The following is a 17,795-nucleotide window of genomic DNA, read 5'->3' as shown; positions in this document are numbered from 1 at the left end:
TGTGGTAAAATACATATAATGTAAAATTTACCATCTTAACCATTTGGAGGGCTTCCCAGGTGGCACTAGTGGTAAAGAATCTGCCTGCCAATGCAGGAGACATAAGAGATATGCATTCAATGACTGGGTCAGTAAGATCCCCTGGAGGTAGAAATGGCAAGCCACTCCCAGTATTCTTGCCTGGAGAATTCCATGGACAGAGGAGCCTGGTGTACTCTAGTCCATAGGGTTGCAAACAGTCGGACATGACTGAAGCAACTTAGCATGCATGCAACCATTTTTAAGTGCACAGGTCAGTAGGTGTTAAGCGCATTTATAATGTTGTGCAACCATCACCCGGAGAAGGCAATGGCACCCCACTCCAGTACTCTTGCCTGGAAAATCCCATGGACGGAGGAGCCTGGTGGGCTGCAGTCCATGGGGTCGCTAAGAGTCGAACGCGACTGAGCGACTTCACTTTCACTTTTCACTTTTCACTTTCATGCATTGGAGAAGGAAATGGCAACCCACTCCAGTGTTCTTGCCTGGAGAATCCCAGGGATGGGGGAGCCTGGTGGGCTGCCGTCTATGGGGTCGCACAGAGTCGGACACGACTGAAGCAACTTAGCAGCAGCAGCAGCAACAGCAACCATCACCACCATCCATCTCCAGAACTCTCTACATCTTGCAAAATTGAAGTCAGTACCCAGTCAACAATAACTCCCCATCATCCTCTCCCCGCAGCCCCTGGCAACCACTCTTCTACTTTCTGTCTCTATGAATTTGACTCCTATAGGGACCACATGTAAGTGGAATTACATAGTATTTGTCTTTTGATGACTGGCTATTTCATTTAACATAATGTCCTCCAGGTTCATCTGTGTTTCTCATTCTTTTTGAAACCCTTAACACAAACATCAAAATCTAATGGCCTTTCTTAAGCTGATTTGGATTTTCGACATAAGTTAAATCATTGTAACTAAAACAAGCAAACAAGTCAAAGCCACAGGTAATTTTAGAATCTGCTTCCTCAAACTCCACAGGCTCCCTCTGAGATTCAGATAGGTCCCACTTCCACCCACTGGTTGAGTCATTGCTTTAGATTGTTCTCAGCTCCTTGAGTTTTAAAAATGATACATTTAAAACAAGAGAATGCTCAGGCAACCTAAGCATTGTTGTAACGGAAAAGGCATGAGAAAACAGGGAGCCAGGCTGGTCTTCATCACTCCCTCCACATTGTGCAGGCCAAATCACTAACCTTGGGAACGTCTTGTTCTCTGCAGAATGGAGACAACAAGTTTCTTCCCTGCTGCCCTCCCAGAGTTGCTCTGAACATCAGATGAAATACATCTGAGAATGTGCTTTGTCCTAATGATTGTGGTCAAAACAATTCTTTCTGGTTTTCATGCCTAGGGAGTTTGATGGAACCAAGCACCGAAGAAAAAAGTGTAATCAGTGATAAAACAGCCGAATGGATTGCAGAAGATGATGATGATGTGTTTGTGGCTTCACGTACAACTGAAGATTTATTTACTGTGATCCACAGGTCTGGACCAATTTCTTTAATTCTCATTATAATTGCCTTCCCTCCTTATACCAGAAGAAAAACTGCTACCTCTAAGCATTAGATTGGAGACTGGAGACTAAGTTCAGATGTCCACGTATGTGAACACAGTCCAGGGCCTCACATCTCTGATTCACTGACATCTTCGGGTGAAGTGGAGGAGGGGCAGGCAGGGAAGGGAGGACCAGGTGCGGAGTGAGAGGCCCCTCGTCTCTTAGCAACCACATGGCCTATTGTGGCTCCATCTGCTCTCTCACAGCTCTGCCTACAGTCAGAGACTTAACCCTTCACAGAATTCCTGTACCCAAAAAAAAAAAAAAAAACCTCATCAAAAAGTAAAGTGGGACACCAGGCTGAGCATCAGAGCAGGAACTTAGCCAAAGGATGACCACACGGGGACCCAGTTATAGGCAAAGAATGACCACATGGGGACCCAGTTATTGAACCGGGGCACAAAGCAGGGATTCAATAGTGAGGAAACTGGAAAGAGCCTAGTTACTGGAGTTGGAGCACAAGTTCATAACAGGATCAGCTCCCAGGCTGTCTTGATTCAGAGTCACTGAGGTACTAGCCTTGACTCCTTAAATTCTTTGTTGGTCCCAGAACCTGGGCAGGACTGAGCCTGCAAGCACAGGCCCAGTGACTCCAGATGTGGACATTGCAAGGAGTATAGGGACGGGACCAGATGAGGAACTCTGAGGACTTAGCAGAGAGAGAGAAAGCTGGTAGGTACAACTGCTCACAAAGCTGTTGCATGGACATTCCCAGATCATGTCACCGACACTCGTGACACTATATGAAGCATTAGGAAATGTTTGCACATGAATTCACTGAAAACACACGTTCTCTTGTTTAGGTCCAAAAGAAAGCTGCTTGGCTGGAAGGAACCTGGTGAGACCTTTGCTGGCAGCAGCAGACCAAGCTCCCACTCACCAGTAAGGAACCCACCTGAGTCTCCGGTCAGTGAGTTGGCTGCCTCTTCAGGGTCAAGCGGCAGTGCCAACCTAGATGCTGGCAGAAATGATGATTTCAAGGCCTTGCTACAGAAGAAGGGAAGCAAGGCAACTCCAAGGTCCCGCCCCTCAGCAGCCGAACTGCTGAAGACCACTAACCCACTGGCTCGGCGAATTATTGCACAATTTTCAAAAGACTACAAAACCCCTGATAACCCCAGTACCTAAGCCCTGGGTTCAGCAAGCAAGGTTTAGTTACTAAACTTGAGTAGAGAAGGGGGAAGAGGAAAAGAAGGTTTTGAAAAAGAACATAACAAAAAAGCCTGCATTTCTTTGACGTTAACTTACACTCTGGACAGCAGGAGAGAGGCCACATCTAGAACTAAATTTATCAGGCACTTTAATCATCTTCAGACATTTTACATTTTCATACTTAAAATCTTGCCATTACTGAGTACCGATTTTCTCCTTATTTCCCCCAGTGGTATGCACTTAGAAGAAATTCTCAGATGCAAGGGCACATGTGCCATCTCTTTAATCAATCACCAAGCTGCTCCATCCCTGGCTCCTGTCACTGAGGGGCACAGTGAGAGAGCAGTTTGAGGGCTGCCAATCCCAGGGGATACAGGGTGCCAATGCTCATTATTCACTTTCCCATCAAGGCCCTGATGACCTTGTATGGAGAAACAGAAGGACTCTAATGCCTCTTCAACCACAGAATAACTCTCTCTCATGAGAGGTTTGCAGGTGTGCGTTTATTTCGGCATGGGGTTGATTGGATGGCTTTTGTAGTACAAAATATGAATGTGACTCTGTCCTGAACTTCATGCCTTTTTCAGTTTGATTGTCTACACGGAGATCAGGGTGATGAGTTTCAGTAAACATATAGACCTCCCCCTCCTCACTCCTCTGCTAGAAAAGGTCAGAACTGGGTTGCTTTGGATGAACCAATCTCAGTCAACAAACAAGGCAGCCATTTGTTCACTCACATCTACCCAAGGTAACTCACACATGCACTTTGAGATCCTTCAAGTGTCTGCCACCAACGATAGCTAGTGTCTGTGCCCAGCTCATGCTGCATTCGAAGAACTCTGGTTTCATTTGCATATAGCATTCATTACAGGAAGTCATTAGCTGAAGGAAGAGCATCCTCAGAGGCTCAAGGAGAGAAAGTAAGTGTAACTTGCCCACCACCATTCAGTTCAGATTGTGGTTTGTGGTTGGTTTTATTTTGTTTAAAGGAGATCTTCCTCTGTTCCCAAGCCAAGAACATACACACTAAAAGGATAGAGCGAAAATCTGAAAGGCAGCCTTGCAAGTTACTGTGGTCCATAACCCCCCAAAAAGGGCTACTTTTTGCCATTTAGGTTCTGCTGTTTGACCAGTTTTCAATTAACCATGCTAGGGGAGAAAGTAAGAACTTTGTTAAATGGGATGCTGACAGAGCACCAGAACAATCATTGTGACCCCTTCCCCCCACCCCCTGCCAAAGCTTATAGACACTAACTATTCTTGTCAGTTCAATTTTCTAAGAAAAGCAAGAGCCATGATTCATTTGATTTTCATATGTCTGGTTTCTGAGAGGTTGAGGGGGAAAACAGATAGCTATGAACAAAGAAAACTAGCTGACCAAGAATGGAAAATTAATTGTCCACCATTCCCAAGAGGGAAAAAAGAAAGTCAAATGAAATTCACAAAGAGGGTATCCTGACCTCTTCCTCCTTCACCCCCTCACCCAACAGATTCATTGGTCAACCTCTTGGAGGATGTGGAAACGTCCCCCCAGAGACAAGCAGATCTTGATTTTGATAGGTCTCAATAAGAAGCAAACCTTTAGCCCAGCTGCCCACACAGCAGACAGAGCAGCTGGAAAACCAGACTAAGTGCTGATGGGACTTGGGCCTCTCACATAGAAGGCCTAGGCCTGGGCCCTTAGTTGGTACAGTTTTGAATTCTAGACTTCTAAGTGCAGACCAGGCCCATCCACTCCCTTGCCGTCAGCACCTCCCCCAATTTAGACAGAAGCTACTTCAAATAATAGACAGTTACCAAAAGCTCAGTTGCCTTTGAAAGCATTCCAACTAGTTGGTTCAAAGGCCCTGACCAGATTTCAGAGGTTTTGCCTAAAGTAAAACAAGATTCATTCCTAGCCTTAATTTATATACAAATACCACACTTGTCTGCCCTCGACTCAGAATTTCAAAGGACAGAAACATTTTCCTCTGTGGGGAAATGGAGTGTTCGTTCTTTTGCCTAACAAAAGTGAAAGACTGCCGGGGCCCTGTACTCTTGATTATGAGCTATAAAACAGAGTATGAGACTCACATCGTTTAAGACTTGTTACTTCTGCTGACTTTTTGGAAGCTTCTTGTTTGCTACTTTTGTCTCTCCCCTCATTTTGCCGCCTCTGGTGGTTTTCCCCAAAGATTCTAAAGCTGAATACCCAGACATCTTGACGTTTTTCAACTACCCTAAGTCTTGCTTTCCTCTGCAATATTCTGCATGCCTGCAATTTTTAGAAAGTCTTATACATCTTCACTATGGCCCTCCAATACCCAGTGTTGTTCCTATTAGCAGAAAAGGATTCGGGGCAGAGATGGCGTGGTCAGAGGTAACACTGAGGGCTGGTAATAATCATTTAATATTGTAACAGGTGGACGTAGTCCTAAACAAACAACCAAACTATAGCATTTCTATCCATCTTTGATGAACATCATACCAGACAGCTCTCCTATCCTAGCACTCAACGTTTTGCTTCCCCTTGTTTATCATAACACCAACTCTGTCTCCCATCCAGGCACAAGCCGCAGTGTTTGCTGCCTTCTGCACCTACTCTGCCAAGACGAGAAGAGAGGCAGAAAGCCCCTTCCAGTAAGACTTTCAGAAAACCCACTGTTGCCACTATTACTAGTGTGAATAAAAATAATAATTTTTGAAGGTGGAATACAGAAGGGATTCAGATGAAATGAAGTTAGCCCCAGGAAATCAACTTCCAATTCAAGTTGTTTCTGTCCCTTTGTTTCCTCTGATTCCAACTAATAGCAGCAGGGTTCTCTGCTGGACTGACTTCTGTCTAGTCAGGAGTAGAGGGAGTCATCCCCAGGGGAGGAAGTTAATCGGTAGCTAAGAGCACTTTGCCCTTGGTGGGTATTCATTATGTGTTTGTGGTTCAAAGGTTGAGGGTGGAAAGCAAGTCATTCTCAGCACAACAGGAATCTTTGCTGCTGTCTCTTGTCCTTTGCCTGCCTCAGTCTCTCACCTGGGCCTCCCACCTGGTCCCAACATGTCCCTCAGTATGCATTCCTGTGAACTACATCCCTGGCCAACAGCTCACCCTTTAAAGAGGTAAGATCATAGGAAGCAAAAAAGCTCATGTTAGCTTACTGACCACAAATCAACCAGTTGATCTGGAAACATTACCTTGAATGTACAAAGACAGAGGAGAGTCTGCAAGGCTCTTATAACAGGAGTGTCACCAGACACCCATTTTAATTCTCCAGTGACACAGGTCAGATTGTGATCCCACAAGACCCATCAGTCTGAGCAGATCTGTCCATGCACCTGCTCTCTTCCTCATCAACAAACTATTCCCTAAAAGGACAAGTTCATAGTCAGTGCTCTGTTCTCCAGTGCAGCCTTCGATTATCACCAAGTATGTAACACAATGGCCAGCCTTCACTTTAATATGATTTGCCAGGGCCAGGGCTAGAGTGGGGTGAGTGAGGCACCTGGGGTGCAAAATTTAAGGAGGCACCCACTCTCAGGGCCATGTAAGTGCCTTACCCTAATCCCGGCCTTGCAATTTGCACTCTGTAAAGTAATATCAATTTAACTTCTTCCTATGGACATGTACGGTTCTTCTGATTTGAGGGGGGAGGGTAACTCCCTATCTGTTGTTGCACCAAATGTTTCATTGCCATCAATTTTTCCATGGTTCTAAACCTTTGTATGCCTATACATCAAAGACTTTTCAATATTATCAGAAAACATGGCTGATTTCTAAGTAACCTGCTCCAAGTGGCAAGTTAGCACTCATTTCAGTAGGAATACTGACAGAGACAGCCCTTCAGCAAAATAGTGAATGAGTTGGAGGTCTGTCATTGGCCTCCTCTGTCTCCTCTTTCTGCTCCATTCCCCGCAGACCTTGCTTCTTGGTACCAACTCTCCTGAATGCCTCCTCGTTTGTCCTCCTCTTTGCTAAGGAAAGCATGCTCTCAGGAAAGGAATAAATTCCTTTACTTTGAGATTATAAGGCTTATTGAAACCTCTTTGGAGGGTCACTTGCATTTTAACAGGGAAAAAGCCTTAAGCCAAAGGAATGATGTTCTACTTGTAGAATTTTAGGCATCTGTCAGTTACAGAAGTATATTTTTCACCATGGAAAGGTCAAATTCACTGATAACTATTTCCTAAATATAGAAAATACCTTAATCTCCTGGAACTATCTGAGTAAATTGCTGATGGTCAATTAAATTCTCCTGATTCTCAGTGCTGTTCAGTATGGTTTCTACAAAGGGAGTCTCAGAAATGGCTACCCAAGACACTTAGAAGGCCTAGATAATTCTTGTTGTACCTTAACATTTTTACACAAATGCAATTAGTACTACTTATCATTTGAGTAAAAAACACAAGGATTTAAAGAGTTTGTGAAAATCTGTCTTGTTTGTGAAAGGTGAAACTGTCCAATAAGTGCCAGATCAATGTCAGCCATCTGGTATCAGTGGTGATTATTAAACTTCTTCAAGGTGCAACTTTACTGCACGCAGCCTCGGCCCCAACCCTTATCTGTGTTTTGTGCTACCACTTCCTCTTGGTGTGAGAATGAGACCAGATCTATTCCAGAGTATGGTCCCTCCAAAGCCTTTGTGTGTATTTCAGCTATAAGTGACTAAACTATTATGGATTTAAAATGATGAGAGAATGAGAAAGAGATGCAAAGAGCTAACTTTGTGAAAGGGCGGCAAAAATGATAAGGATTTTAACAAGGATACGAAATAAATTTTTTAATCATCTGAAACATTTTGTAGAGGAATACAGTAGGAAATGGTCATAGGCACACATTTGAGGCACTTTTAATAAGTTTAGCAAAAAAAAAATTTGCATAAGTAATGAGTTATGTGAAATAGGTATGTACTTCTGTTCAGTAAAGCCCAAAATCTAGCCCAGTGGTTCTCAAAGCATGGTCCCAGGACCAGCAGCAGCAGTATCCGAATAGTGTGTGTCTGTGTGTGTGTGTGTTCTAGTGCTGTTACTTCTTCAAGCTCCTGAGTCACTATAGCCACGACTCCAAATGATTCTAGCCTTTCCTATCTTTTCTGCTGTCATTACATTACGTGATCAATCTCCAGCCATGTGACTTATGTTATCATGTTCGTCAGATAATATGTTTATTTGGTGTTAAGTAATTATCATATTGAATCAACTACTCGCTCAACCTGCAGAAACTTTTGATTTGACTTAGCCAGCACATCTGGCCTCTGTTTTTGGTTTAAAAACAATTTTTTAATCCACAAATAGGAAAAAGAAAAGGTGTTACATTTGTTTGATACTGCCGACCCTTAAATGTCTATCTTCCCTGTGGTGGCTATTCTCTAGGGAGGTTCTTATAGAAGTAGATTTGATTTTTAAGATTTTGCATATTTGTGGAATTTGATATCAACAAATCTGCAAAAAAATCTGAACTGCAGCAACTAGTTAACTACTCTTTCTTTATTCCTTATGTGGTGTTGAGCTCTTTTTAATGTCCAATTTTACAAAATGTTCTGCATGCAAACGCAGCATTGTGCTCATTGTGCAAGTCACCAGACACTCATCTCCTCCATATGTATGATGGTGAAGAAATAGCAACATGTATGTTCTTACCTCTCCTAATCAATTGTAAATTACAAATCTTTTCATTAATTTTTAAATGAGATATATTTACTCTGGCTAGTAGTTAAAATTTAATTCTTTTTATTATATTTCATTGCTACTTTTTTCTACTGACTCCAGAGCTTACTTTGGGGATTATTTCTTATTTTTAGATTGTTGTATTGATCTTATTTCTATATTTATCTGTAGTCATGGAATGTTAGTGCTGAAAGGGACCAACCTCTCCTCTTACAGATGAGGAAACTGAGGCCCAGAAAGTTAAATAACTTACGCAAAGTCATGCAGTGGCAGGCCCAGCCTCAATCCCAGTTCTCCTGCCTCTGGGCCCAGTGTTTTTTCATCCAAATCACTGCATTTATGGAAGACCCACAGCTGGCTTCTACTATTATGACACATGAATTTCCCAGGTATGTCAGTGAATAATACATATGCTTTAAGGAAAATGTTCGTGAATCCAAAGACAAATCTGATTTTTAGTATAGAAACATTCATTTCCCTCCAAATTAAATATATATGCCCTACTCTTTACAGTGGATGTTTTCTCTAAGAGTTATTTGAAAAACTGAATTTTTGTAGATCAAATTCCATGTTTTAAGAGATAAGCTTCTTACAGAAGGGCATCTTCTGGTGACTTCTTTTGAAAAATGAAAAATGCTCTTGTCCATATCCCTAATGCCTCTTATTTTCTTTTTCAGTGTGAACTTTTGTAACTGATATTTATTTAAAGTAGGGCAAACCAATATAGACTTTCCTAGAATCTACTTTATTCTTCCCTTATTAAACTTTACAAGATAGTTTCAGACTGTTAGATGCTCATGAGATACTTACTTGTGTTCTAGAAACTTCTTGATATTTTACCAATCCCTGGGCTCAAACTCTATCTCAGTTTTATCAAACAATACCGAATTTTCTCATCCGTACTGAGCTCTGCATGCTGTTTGTTTTCCAGAACATGCTTTGCCTAATGTTCCTTATTATGACTCTCTCTCTAGCTATTCTCAGGCTTCCTTCCAAAGCTCATGTGTACCTCACTAGCGTGGTTTAGTGGAGTTGCAGGCAGTACTCATCAGATGGAGTGGTGTTTTCAGTTATCCCATTGTTCCAGTCCTTCTCCTGAACCTGCTCTGGTTTCCCTTTTCAGGAATACTCAGAGATTGATGGGATTTTCCTCTTCATCTAGACCAAAGTTCGACAAACTGTTACCATAAAGGTCCAGATAGTAACTCTTTCAGGCTTTGTGGGCAGGGAACAGATGGTCTCTGTAGCATAGTCTTCTTTGTTAGTGTTTGTTTGCTTGCTTTACAACACTTTAAAAATGTTAATACTATTCTTAGCTCTTGGGCCATACAAAGCTGCAGACTGAAATTGGCCTGCCTGTCATAGTTTCCTGACCCCTGGGTCGGACATTTCTGTGACCCACGTGATGACTGGGTTGTGTGCTGCGTGATGTGCACACTGCCCTTCCATTTACCACAATGTCAGACTCACCCGCACAGAGGTGGGTGGCAAGGCGTTGCACATGCCAACCAGTACTCTCTGACAGACGCCCTTCATAGACTCTCTCAGTCTGTCTCTGTCCCTGTCCCTCTCTCTCTCTCTGACTACCTCAGTGTAGAACCCTCATTCTTTTCTCCAGATCTCCTGTACTGGTTATCTAATGTGCCTCTGCTTCCTCGAGTGTGGGTTAAGCTGGCAGGAAAGAATGGTTTTCTGAGTTTTCTTATTTCGTTCATTCCAAACTATGAGCGGGGACCCCTGGCCCCGGTGCCCAATACTTCCATCACATGTTCAGGGCCATCTCTGGAAAGTCTGGTGGCCCGGGTCATGAGATTCCAGTTCAGTCTACAGTTTCCTAGGGAAATCACCAGCTCTCTTGGTTCTAATGGCTGGTTTTAAAATCTGAAATGTGCATGTGCCCATTTTAATGTGATTTGGACTTGTTCTAGACTCAGCCCCAGCAATGAAACCAGTGAGGTATGGAAGGTTCTATGTCCACAGTTTTCCCCTGCCTAAACCGCCTGCATCCCTGACCCCCAGCCCCAGGAATAGGCTCCTTGGGATGCCCCATGCAGCACCACAGCCAGCAGGCATTCAGCACACTGCCACCTCCTGTTTTCTGAACCTCTAAAAGGATTCCTTAAAGCTCCTCCACATCTCTCTTCATCTCACTCCTGCCTCTACCTCTCATGCTGCTTGGGAGTGTAAAGCTCAGTTTCACATTTTCACATTTGCTCATATAAATATTGGAGGATACCAGTGAATAACAAGTTATGTGCCTGTGTGTGAGAACAGCATGGTTTCTCCACCTGGACTGTGAAGGTCCCATTTGCTAGTGTATCTTACACACACACACACACACACACACACACATACATGCACACACACACTGTCCAGTTCTCTCATCAGTTCTCTGGTCCAGTTCCAGGTCTGATGGGGCTGGCCAAGGAGTAGGGGATAGTGGAGGCTCCTGAGATATTTCCCTTTTCTTGTCTTTTGAAACCTTCTTTCCACTGGCTTATGCTCACTTCTCCCAGGAAGCCATTTGAAGATACTCCTCTGGGGCAGTTTTGGACAGCCAACATACAGAGAGCTAGGACTTTAATCCCTTATGAATTCTGTCACTTAGACGTATTTCTCAGGCTGCAGGATTTTTTAAATCTAAGAACTTTGTTTCTGGGGACCTTTAGTTTGCTTTCTGTCATTTGAGCCCAGGGATTTACCCACTTACTGAAATCTACATTTTTAAAAGACCAGAGACACTAGTAATTTTAGGATTTCCCTATTTAAAAGCATTCATGAAACAGTTCCTTTCTGTATTTTGATTAGGATTTCCAGCCTTGAGGGAACCAGGCTTGTACCCTGGACTCTAAAGCAGCAAAAGTAGCACACTTGCCAAAAACAAAATGATGAAGGAGGATTGGCTAGTCATACTCTGCAGTCAGGAGGACTTTTGTTAATTTAGTGCTTACCATTCAGTGCTTACTGAGTGGGTGTGATGTGCTCTAGAAAAATAAGGGAGATAGGAACTTGCAGACCAATATCCTAAACTGAAAGACAGTGATGAGGCAATTCCCCCAGTGATGAGAATGTATCCCTGGATTGAAATTTCAAGAAGCAACATACACTAGGAGAAGAGTGTCATCCCAGTCTTTTTGGAATTACAACACAGAATGGAAGGGAGCCCTCTGTGGGGTGATATTACAAAGGGTCTTGTTTGTCTTTCTTTCTTTTTCTTTTTTCCTTTAAAAAAAAAAAAAAGCATTCCTTACTGGCTTGCTACCAGCAATTGAACTGTATTCTTTATATAGCTAGAGCTGTTTGTGACTTCTTAAAATAAATTTTTTCTGTTAAAATAATTTTCTGTTTCATCCTCTGGTTCTCATTGTAGCAATGATTCGTTTATCCAGATACTAAGCCTAGTTTGTGAGTACCTGTTACCAACAACACAAGTATGGGGCCCACAAACATGAGCTTTGATTCTCACAAACCCCCGAGAGCCCAAAACAGATATGCAGGACAGTGTCTTACAGAAACATAACCCATCCATCGGTGAATCTACGTTATATGGGCAGGGAATCCATGCTTGAGGACTTTGTCTCAGGGATTCTCATCCAACTACTGCTGGAAGCAACAAGGGGTCTCAGACAAACACAGCTCTGCTGAAGTGGGCAGCAGTCACCAGGCTCCTGAGGGGAGGAGGTTGCCATAGCAACTGTGCTCAGGGCACGCACTCCCTCTTTGTTCTTTGGCTCAATGAAGCCACCCGGCAGGGGCAGATTAGAGTGAGTCAGGACTGGGAGCGAAAAATGCAGACCAGATATGGCTCAGATCACCTCCTCCCTCAAGAAGGGAATGGTCCCACTATACTAGTGGTGACAGCTATATTCATGGGTCAAGTCCCATCCAAAACTTTGTTCTCTGGTCCCAATCGGCCCAGGCCTCTAAGGGTGAGGCCCTTGCAACCAGCCTTCTTGTCTTCCCAGTCCCCGTGCTAGCTCACCTCCCCTGATACCACTGGACTGATCTTCCAAAAAGACACTGCAGAGCTGGAAACAACCTAGAAAGTTTACAGGGGGAGGAAGAAGGGCCAGGGCTACTCTCAGACAATAGCAGGTATCAAGACTTAAGACCAAGGTCGGAGAAGGAGGCTGACTCGATGTGGGCCTCATGGGACGCAGTACCTCAATGAGACCCTGTGGTTCCAGCTAGTGTTGATCCCAGCAGGGTCTGGGTCCCCTTTCACCCCCCACCGTGAGCTGGGGAAGCTTTGAGGGATTGATCCACATTGACCAAAGTCACAAAGTACATGTTAAAGGCAAAGAGATACTTGCCTTTAAATACTTTAAATATACCAGTATAATCAAAGAGAGAGCATACCTTTAAAGCACAGGTCATAGAGGCCAACAGGAAGCCCACAGACTGAATTGAGTTCTTATACATTGCCCAGTACTCCTGCCTGGAAAAATCCCATGGACAGAGGAGCCTGGAAGGCTGCAGTCCATAGGGTCGCTGAGGGTCGGACACGACTGAGCGACTTCACTTTCACTTTTCACTTTCATGCATTGGAGAAGGAAACGGCAACCCACTCCAGTGTTCTTGCCTGGAGAATCCCAGGGACCGGGGAGCCTGGTGGGCTTCCGTCTATGGGGTCACGCAGAGTCGGACACGACTGAAGTGACTTAGCAGCAGCAGCAGTAGCAGAGTACTTAATGTTGGTTTTTAATTTTTCAAAATGTAGATGGGACACAAAGTCTTCACTTTACCCAGTTCCCCACCACTCCCTGCTATATGAAGTCCAACTAGCTTCATTCATTTATATCACCTGCCAGGCTCCTGAAGGCATTTGAGCCTGCGACACCTTGTTGTGGTCGGGCTCCCTGGGAAGCAGACTCAGAGATGGAGTTTGGTGTGTGGGATGTTTGTTAGGAAATGTCCAAGGGATTGACATCTGTGGGAGAGAAGGGAAGGAAACAGGCTTAGGCCAAAGGAGAAAAGAGCAGCAATGCAGGCGCCGGATAGCCTTGGCTGACTCTACAGAGAGCTCCGGCACTAATATGACCCGTCAGAGTTGTCCTACACAAGCCAAAGGCAGGCTTTCACACCCCTGCTTCAGTCAGTCTCTGGCTATGGGGCCATCCCACCAAGGGCCTGACCTTGGGTGAGATGACTTTCTCCAGCAGAGGCAGTCCCCAAAGGTGGGGGACAGCTAAAGAAAGTTCTTGGCTGACAGCACTCCCAGCAGCTGGAGCAACATCTGCCCTTGAAGGGGGATCTGACCAACACAGTTCTGTATCCATCACAGGTGTCTTTCTCCCAAGCACAGTGCAGGTTAAACACAAATTCTGGGACTTCCCTAGTGGTCCAGTGGTTAAGAATCCACCTGCCAATGCAGGGGACACAGGTTCAATCCCTGGTCCAGGAAGATCCCACATGCCATGGAGCAACTAACCCCCTGTACCACAACTACTGAGCCTGAGCTCTAGAGCCCATGCACTACAACCAGAGAAGTCACCGCAATGAGAAGCCTGAGCACTAGAGAGTGGACTCTGCTCACCACAAATAGAGAAAGTCTGCACACAACAGTGAAGACCCCGCACAGCCAAATAAATCTTTTAAAAAAACATACAAATTCTTATTTTCTGTTACCTCAGACAGATTACAGTTCATTTGATGAGGTATATAGCTTTCTTAAATTGTTGTCACCATTTCAGGATACATGCCAGTAGCCTTAATTGGCCTTTGGTGTTTCACAAACCTCATTCATGCCCATTAGCAAACTTTCTCTGAGGGCATGTCATAGATGCAAATGGATAAGTCAATCCATCATAGATACCAGGAATAAAATGGTGTCAGCATCTATCAAGCACCTGAGACAGCTCAAACATTGTGTGCTCCCCCAGCCACTTCTGTTATTCATCCAGTCAGCAAAAATGTAACAGGCTCCTTCTACCTACCTGGCTGAGCGCCAAAGAATTGATGCTTTTAAACTGTGGTGCTGGAGAAGACTCTTGAGAGTCCCTTGGACTGCAAAGAGATCAAACCAGTCAATCCTAAAGGAAATCAACTCTGAATATTCACTGGAAGGACTGATGCTGAAGCTCCAATACTTTGGCCACCAGAGATTGAAGGCAGGAGGATAAGGGGACAACAGAGGATGAGATGGTTAGATGACATCACCAATTCAATGGACATGAGTCTGAGCAAACTCTGGGAGATAGTGAAGGACAGGGAGGCCTGGCATGTTGCAGTCCACGGGGTCGCAAAGATGTGGACATGACTGAGCAACTGAACAACAACAGCAATCTGCCTGGCAGGGTGTTAGGTGCTGAGGGTAGAGTAGTGACCAACACAGATAGTGTGCCCATTCCTCGTGGAGTTTACAGTCCACTGGGGCCACTGCTGAGACTAGTTCACTCTACAGCCCTGTTGATGAAGCAGAGCCATTGAAAAGGTGAGGGTGATACTAAGTCAGTCATACAGAGAAAGACAACTATCACCTGATATCATTTATATGTGGAATCTAAAAAAATGATGCCAAACAGAAATAGACTCATAGACATAGAAAACAAACTTATAGTTACCAAAAGGGAAAGGGGGTGTATAAATTAAGAGTCTGGCATTAACAGATACATAGTACTATATATAAAATAGATACTCAACAAGGACCTAACCGTATAGCACAGAGAACTATATTCAATGTCTTGCAATGACCTCTAATGGAAAAGAATGTATATGTATATACATAGTATATGTAATACATACACATATGTATAATTAAATCACTTTTCTGTACACCTGAAACTAATACTACATTGTAAATCAACCACATGTCAATAAAATTTTTTAAAAAAGAAAGAAAAGGTGAGAGTGAATAATACCCTGAACACAGGAAGAAGGGTTGGCTGGCTTTTTATAAGGAGTGAAGAGAGTTCTTCCATAGTAACAGGACAGAAAGCAGAGTATTTGGGCATAAACACAGGTTTTATGGACTGGTGTGAATATAGGAGCCTGAGGAAGTTCATTTCTGGCTACTTCAAATTGCTCAGTGAAATAGGAAGCAAAGCCATCAGCTGAGATGGTGTGGCCTTTTGGGTGGAGTGGTCACTCTCTCCGGAAATAACAAGGCAATGTGGTGGTCATACAGTAACCTGGGATTCCTTTCTCCTGACTCCTGGATGGAACAGAGACGGCCATATTTCTCCATCCGAAACATAACTCTTCCTGAACCTCACATCACTTCTCAGCTACCATCCCATGTCTCATCTCCTGTCATTTAAATTAACACCATGATCAAAATGAACTTATTTACAAAAGAGAAACAGACTCAAAGACAACAAACTTACTTATGGTTACCAAAGGGAAAGCAGGGAAGGGGATAAATTAGGAGTTTGGGATTAGCAGAAACACACTGCTATACATAAAATAGATAAACAACTAGGTCCTACTGCATAGTACAGGGAACTACACTCATTATCTTATAATAACCTATAATGGAAAAAAATGTGAAAAAGAATGTATATATGTGTTATGTGTATATATATATATGTTTATATACACACACACATGTCTGAATCACTGTGCTGTACACCGGAAACTAGAACAATATTGTAAATCAACTATACTTCAACTTAAAAAAAATCAGGATAGGATAATCTTTAATATTAACTACATTAATGACTAATTTATTTCTTTCAAGAATTGATAATGAAAACAAATCTTAATTTTTGATCCTTCATGAGTCAAAAGTCTCAACTCTGCACTGCTGTGTGAAACAATATTTTGTGAACATTTGCAATTTATGAGAAGTCATTTTACTTATATATTTTAAAATTATAACACCTCAAATTCCCCTAAGGATAGTTATCTATTCTTTGGTTTTGCTTAATATCAAACCAACAAATATGAAACCAATAGATATTGAACAAGAAAAAAAATTAACATCATGAAAGAATTGTCACCACTGCCCAGCTCTGTTCTTCATGTGTCACCCTCTCACAACTCTCTCTGATCTGAGTTCTACCCTCCTCCCTCCGCCACGTCCACATGCTGTCCTGAGGACACTGAAGAACTCCATGTCAAAAATGTCCAGCGACGCTTTCAGTTCTGTCTTATACGTTTGAAGCACTTGGTACCATTGAGCACCGCCTTCTTCTCAATAAACTTCTTCTTAAAAAAGAAGCTTCTTCGTTTGGCCTCCCTGACATTGCACTCTCCTGGTTTCCCCATTCACTTACCTGAGCACTCCTTTGCAATTTCCCTTGCTTCTCTCTCCACTTTATTTTTTTTTTAATTTTTATTTTGTGTTGGAGCATAGTGGATTAATAATGTTGCAAAAGTTTCAGGTGAACAACAAAGGGACTCAGCCATGCATATACATGTATCCATTCTCCCCCAAACTCCCCTCCCATCCAGGTTGCCACATAACATTGAGCAGAGTTCCATGTGCTATATAGTAGGTCTTTGTTGGCTACCCATTTTAAATACAGCAGTGTGTACATGTCTATCCCAAACTCCCTAACTATCCCTTCCCCCATCCTTTCCCTGGTAACCATAAGTTCATTCTCTAAGTCTGTGAGTCTCTTTCTGATTTGTAAATAAGTTCATTTGTATCATTTATTTTTAGATTCCACATACAAGGGATGTCATACAATATTTCTCCTTCTCTGTCTGACTTAGTTCACTCAGCATGAAAATTGTTAGGTCCATCCATGGTGCTACAAATGGCATTATTTCATTCTTTTTAATGGCTGAGTAATATTCCATTGTATATACATACCACGTCTTCTTTATCCATCCCTTTGTCGATGGATATTTAGGTTGCTTCCATGTCTTGGCAATTGTAAACAGCACTATAATGAACATTGGAGTGTGTGTTTCCTTTCAGACCAAGTTTTCCTCTGGATTTATGTCCAGGAGTGGGATTTCAAGATCAAATGGTAGTTATATTTTTAGTTTTTTAAGGAACCTCCATGCTGTTCTCAGTAGCCTCCATTCTTAAGTTGGAGTCCTCAGGCCTGTATTTCAGACTTTCTCCTCCTTCTTCTTTACAGATTTTCCCTGGGCTGTCTCAGTAACACCTATTGCCCTTCTTCTTGTGGTTCATTCCTCAGTGAATCATGTCATCATCCACTCATTTGCATGAGTCAGGGGCCTGGACACCTTCATAGATGTCTCTTCTTACATTCAATAAGCTACATTCAATAAACTTTGCAGATTCCACCACATAAATATCTCTTGTATTTCTTAATTCTTTATTTTTGTTTGTTGCTGTAAGGGCTCAATAAATACTTGGAAGCCTATCATTCTGTTACTTATTTCACACGATAAAAAGTGAGCCTCACACCATAGTAGGAAATTGGTTCCAAGTGGACAAAAACCTAAATATGAACAGCCAGAATGTAAAGCTTTTGGAAGATAATTAAGGAAAA

At 42.9% G+C, this 17,795-nt stretch overlaps 1 protein-coding gene across 6 annotated transcripts in view; it reads left to right on the top strand.

The window, feature by feature from the left end:
* Positions 1–11,723, top strand: part of NHSL2 (NHS like 2) — a 155,299-nt gene extending 143,576 nt beyond the window's left edge. For all 6 annotated transcript variants that reach the window (XM_070783883.1, XM_070783885.1, XM_070783882.1 and 3 more), the window contains 2 exons: positions 1,393–1,525; positions 2,400–11,723. In XM_070783883.1, the coding sequence (XP_070639984.1) occupies positions 1,393–1,525; positions 2,400–2,724 (458 nt within the window). In that variant the 3' untranslated portion in view covers positions 2,725–11,723. The remainder of the gene's footprint in view (positions 1–1,392; positions 1,526–2,399) is intronic.
* The last annotated feature ends 6,072 nt before the right edge of the window (positions 11,724–17,795 follow it).

The sequence above is a fragment of the Bos indicus genome, chromosome X, assembly GCF_029378745.1.
Source record: "Bos indicus isolate NIAB-ARS_2022 breed Sahiwal x Tharparkar chromosome X, NIAB-ARS_B.indTharparkar_mat_pri_1.0, whole genome shotgun sequence".
NCBI lineage: Eukaryota > Metazoa > Chordata > Mammalia > Artiodactyla > Bovidae > Bos > Bos indicus.
The sequence above is the reverse complement of the archived record's forward strand: the minus strand, read 5'-3'. Positions and strand labels throughout refer to the sequence as shown.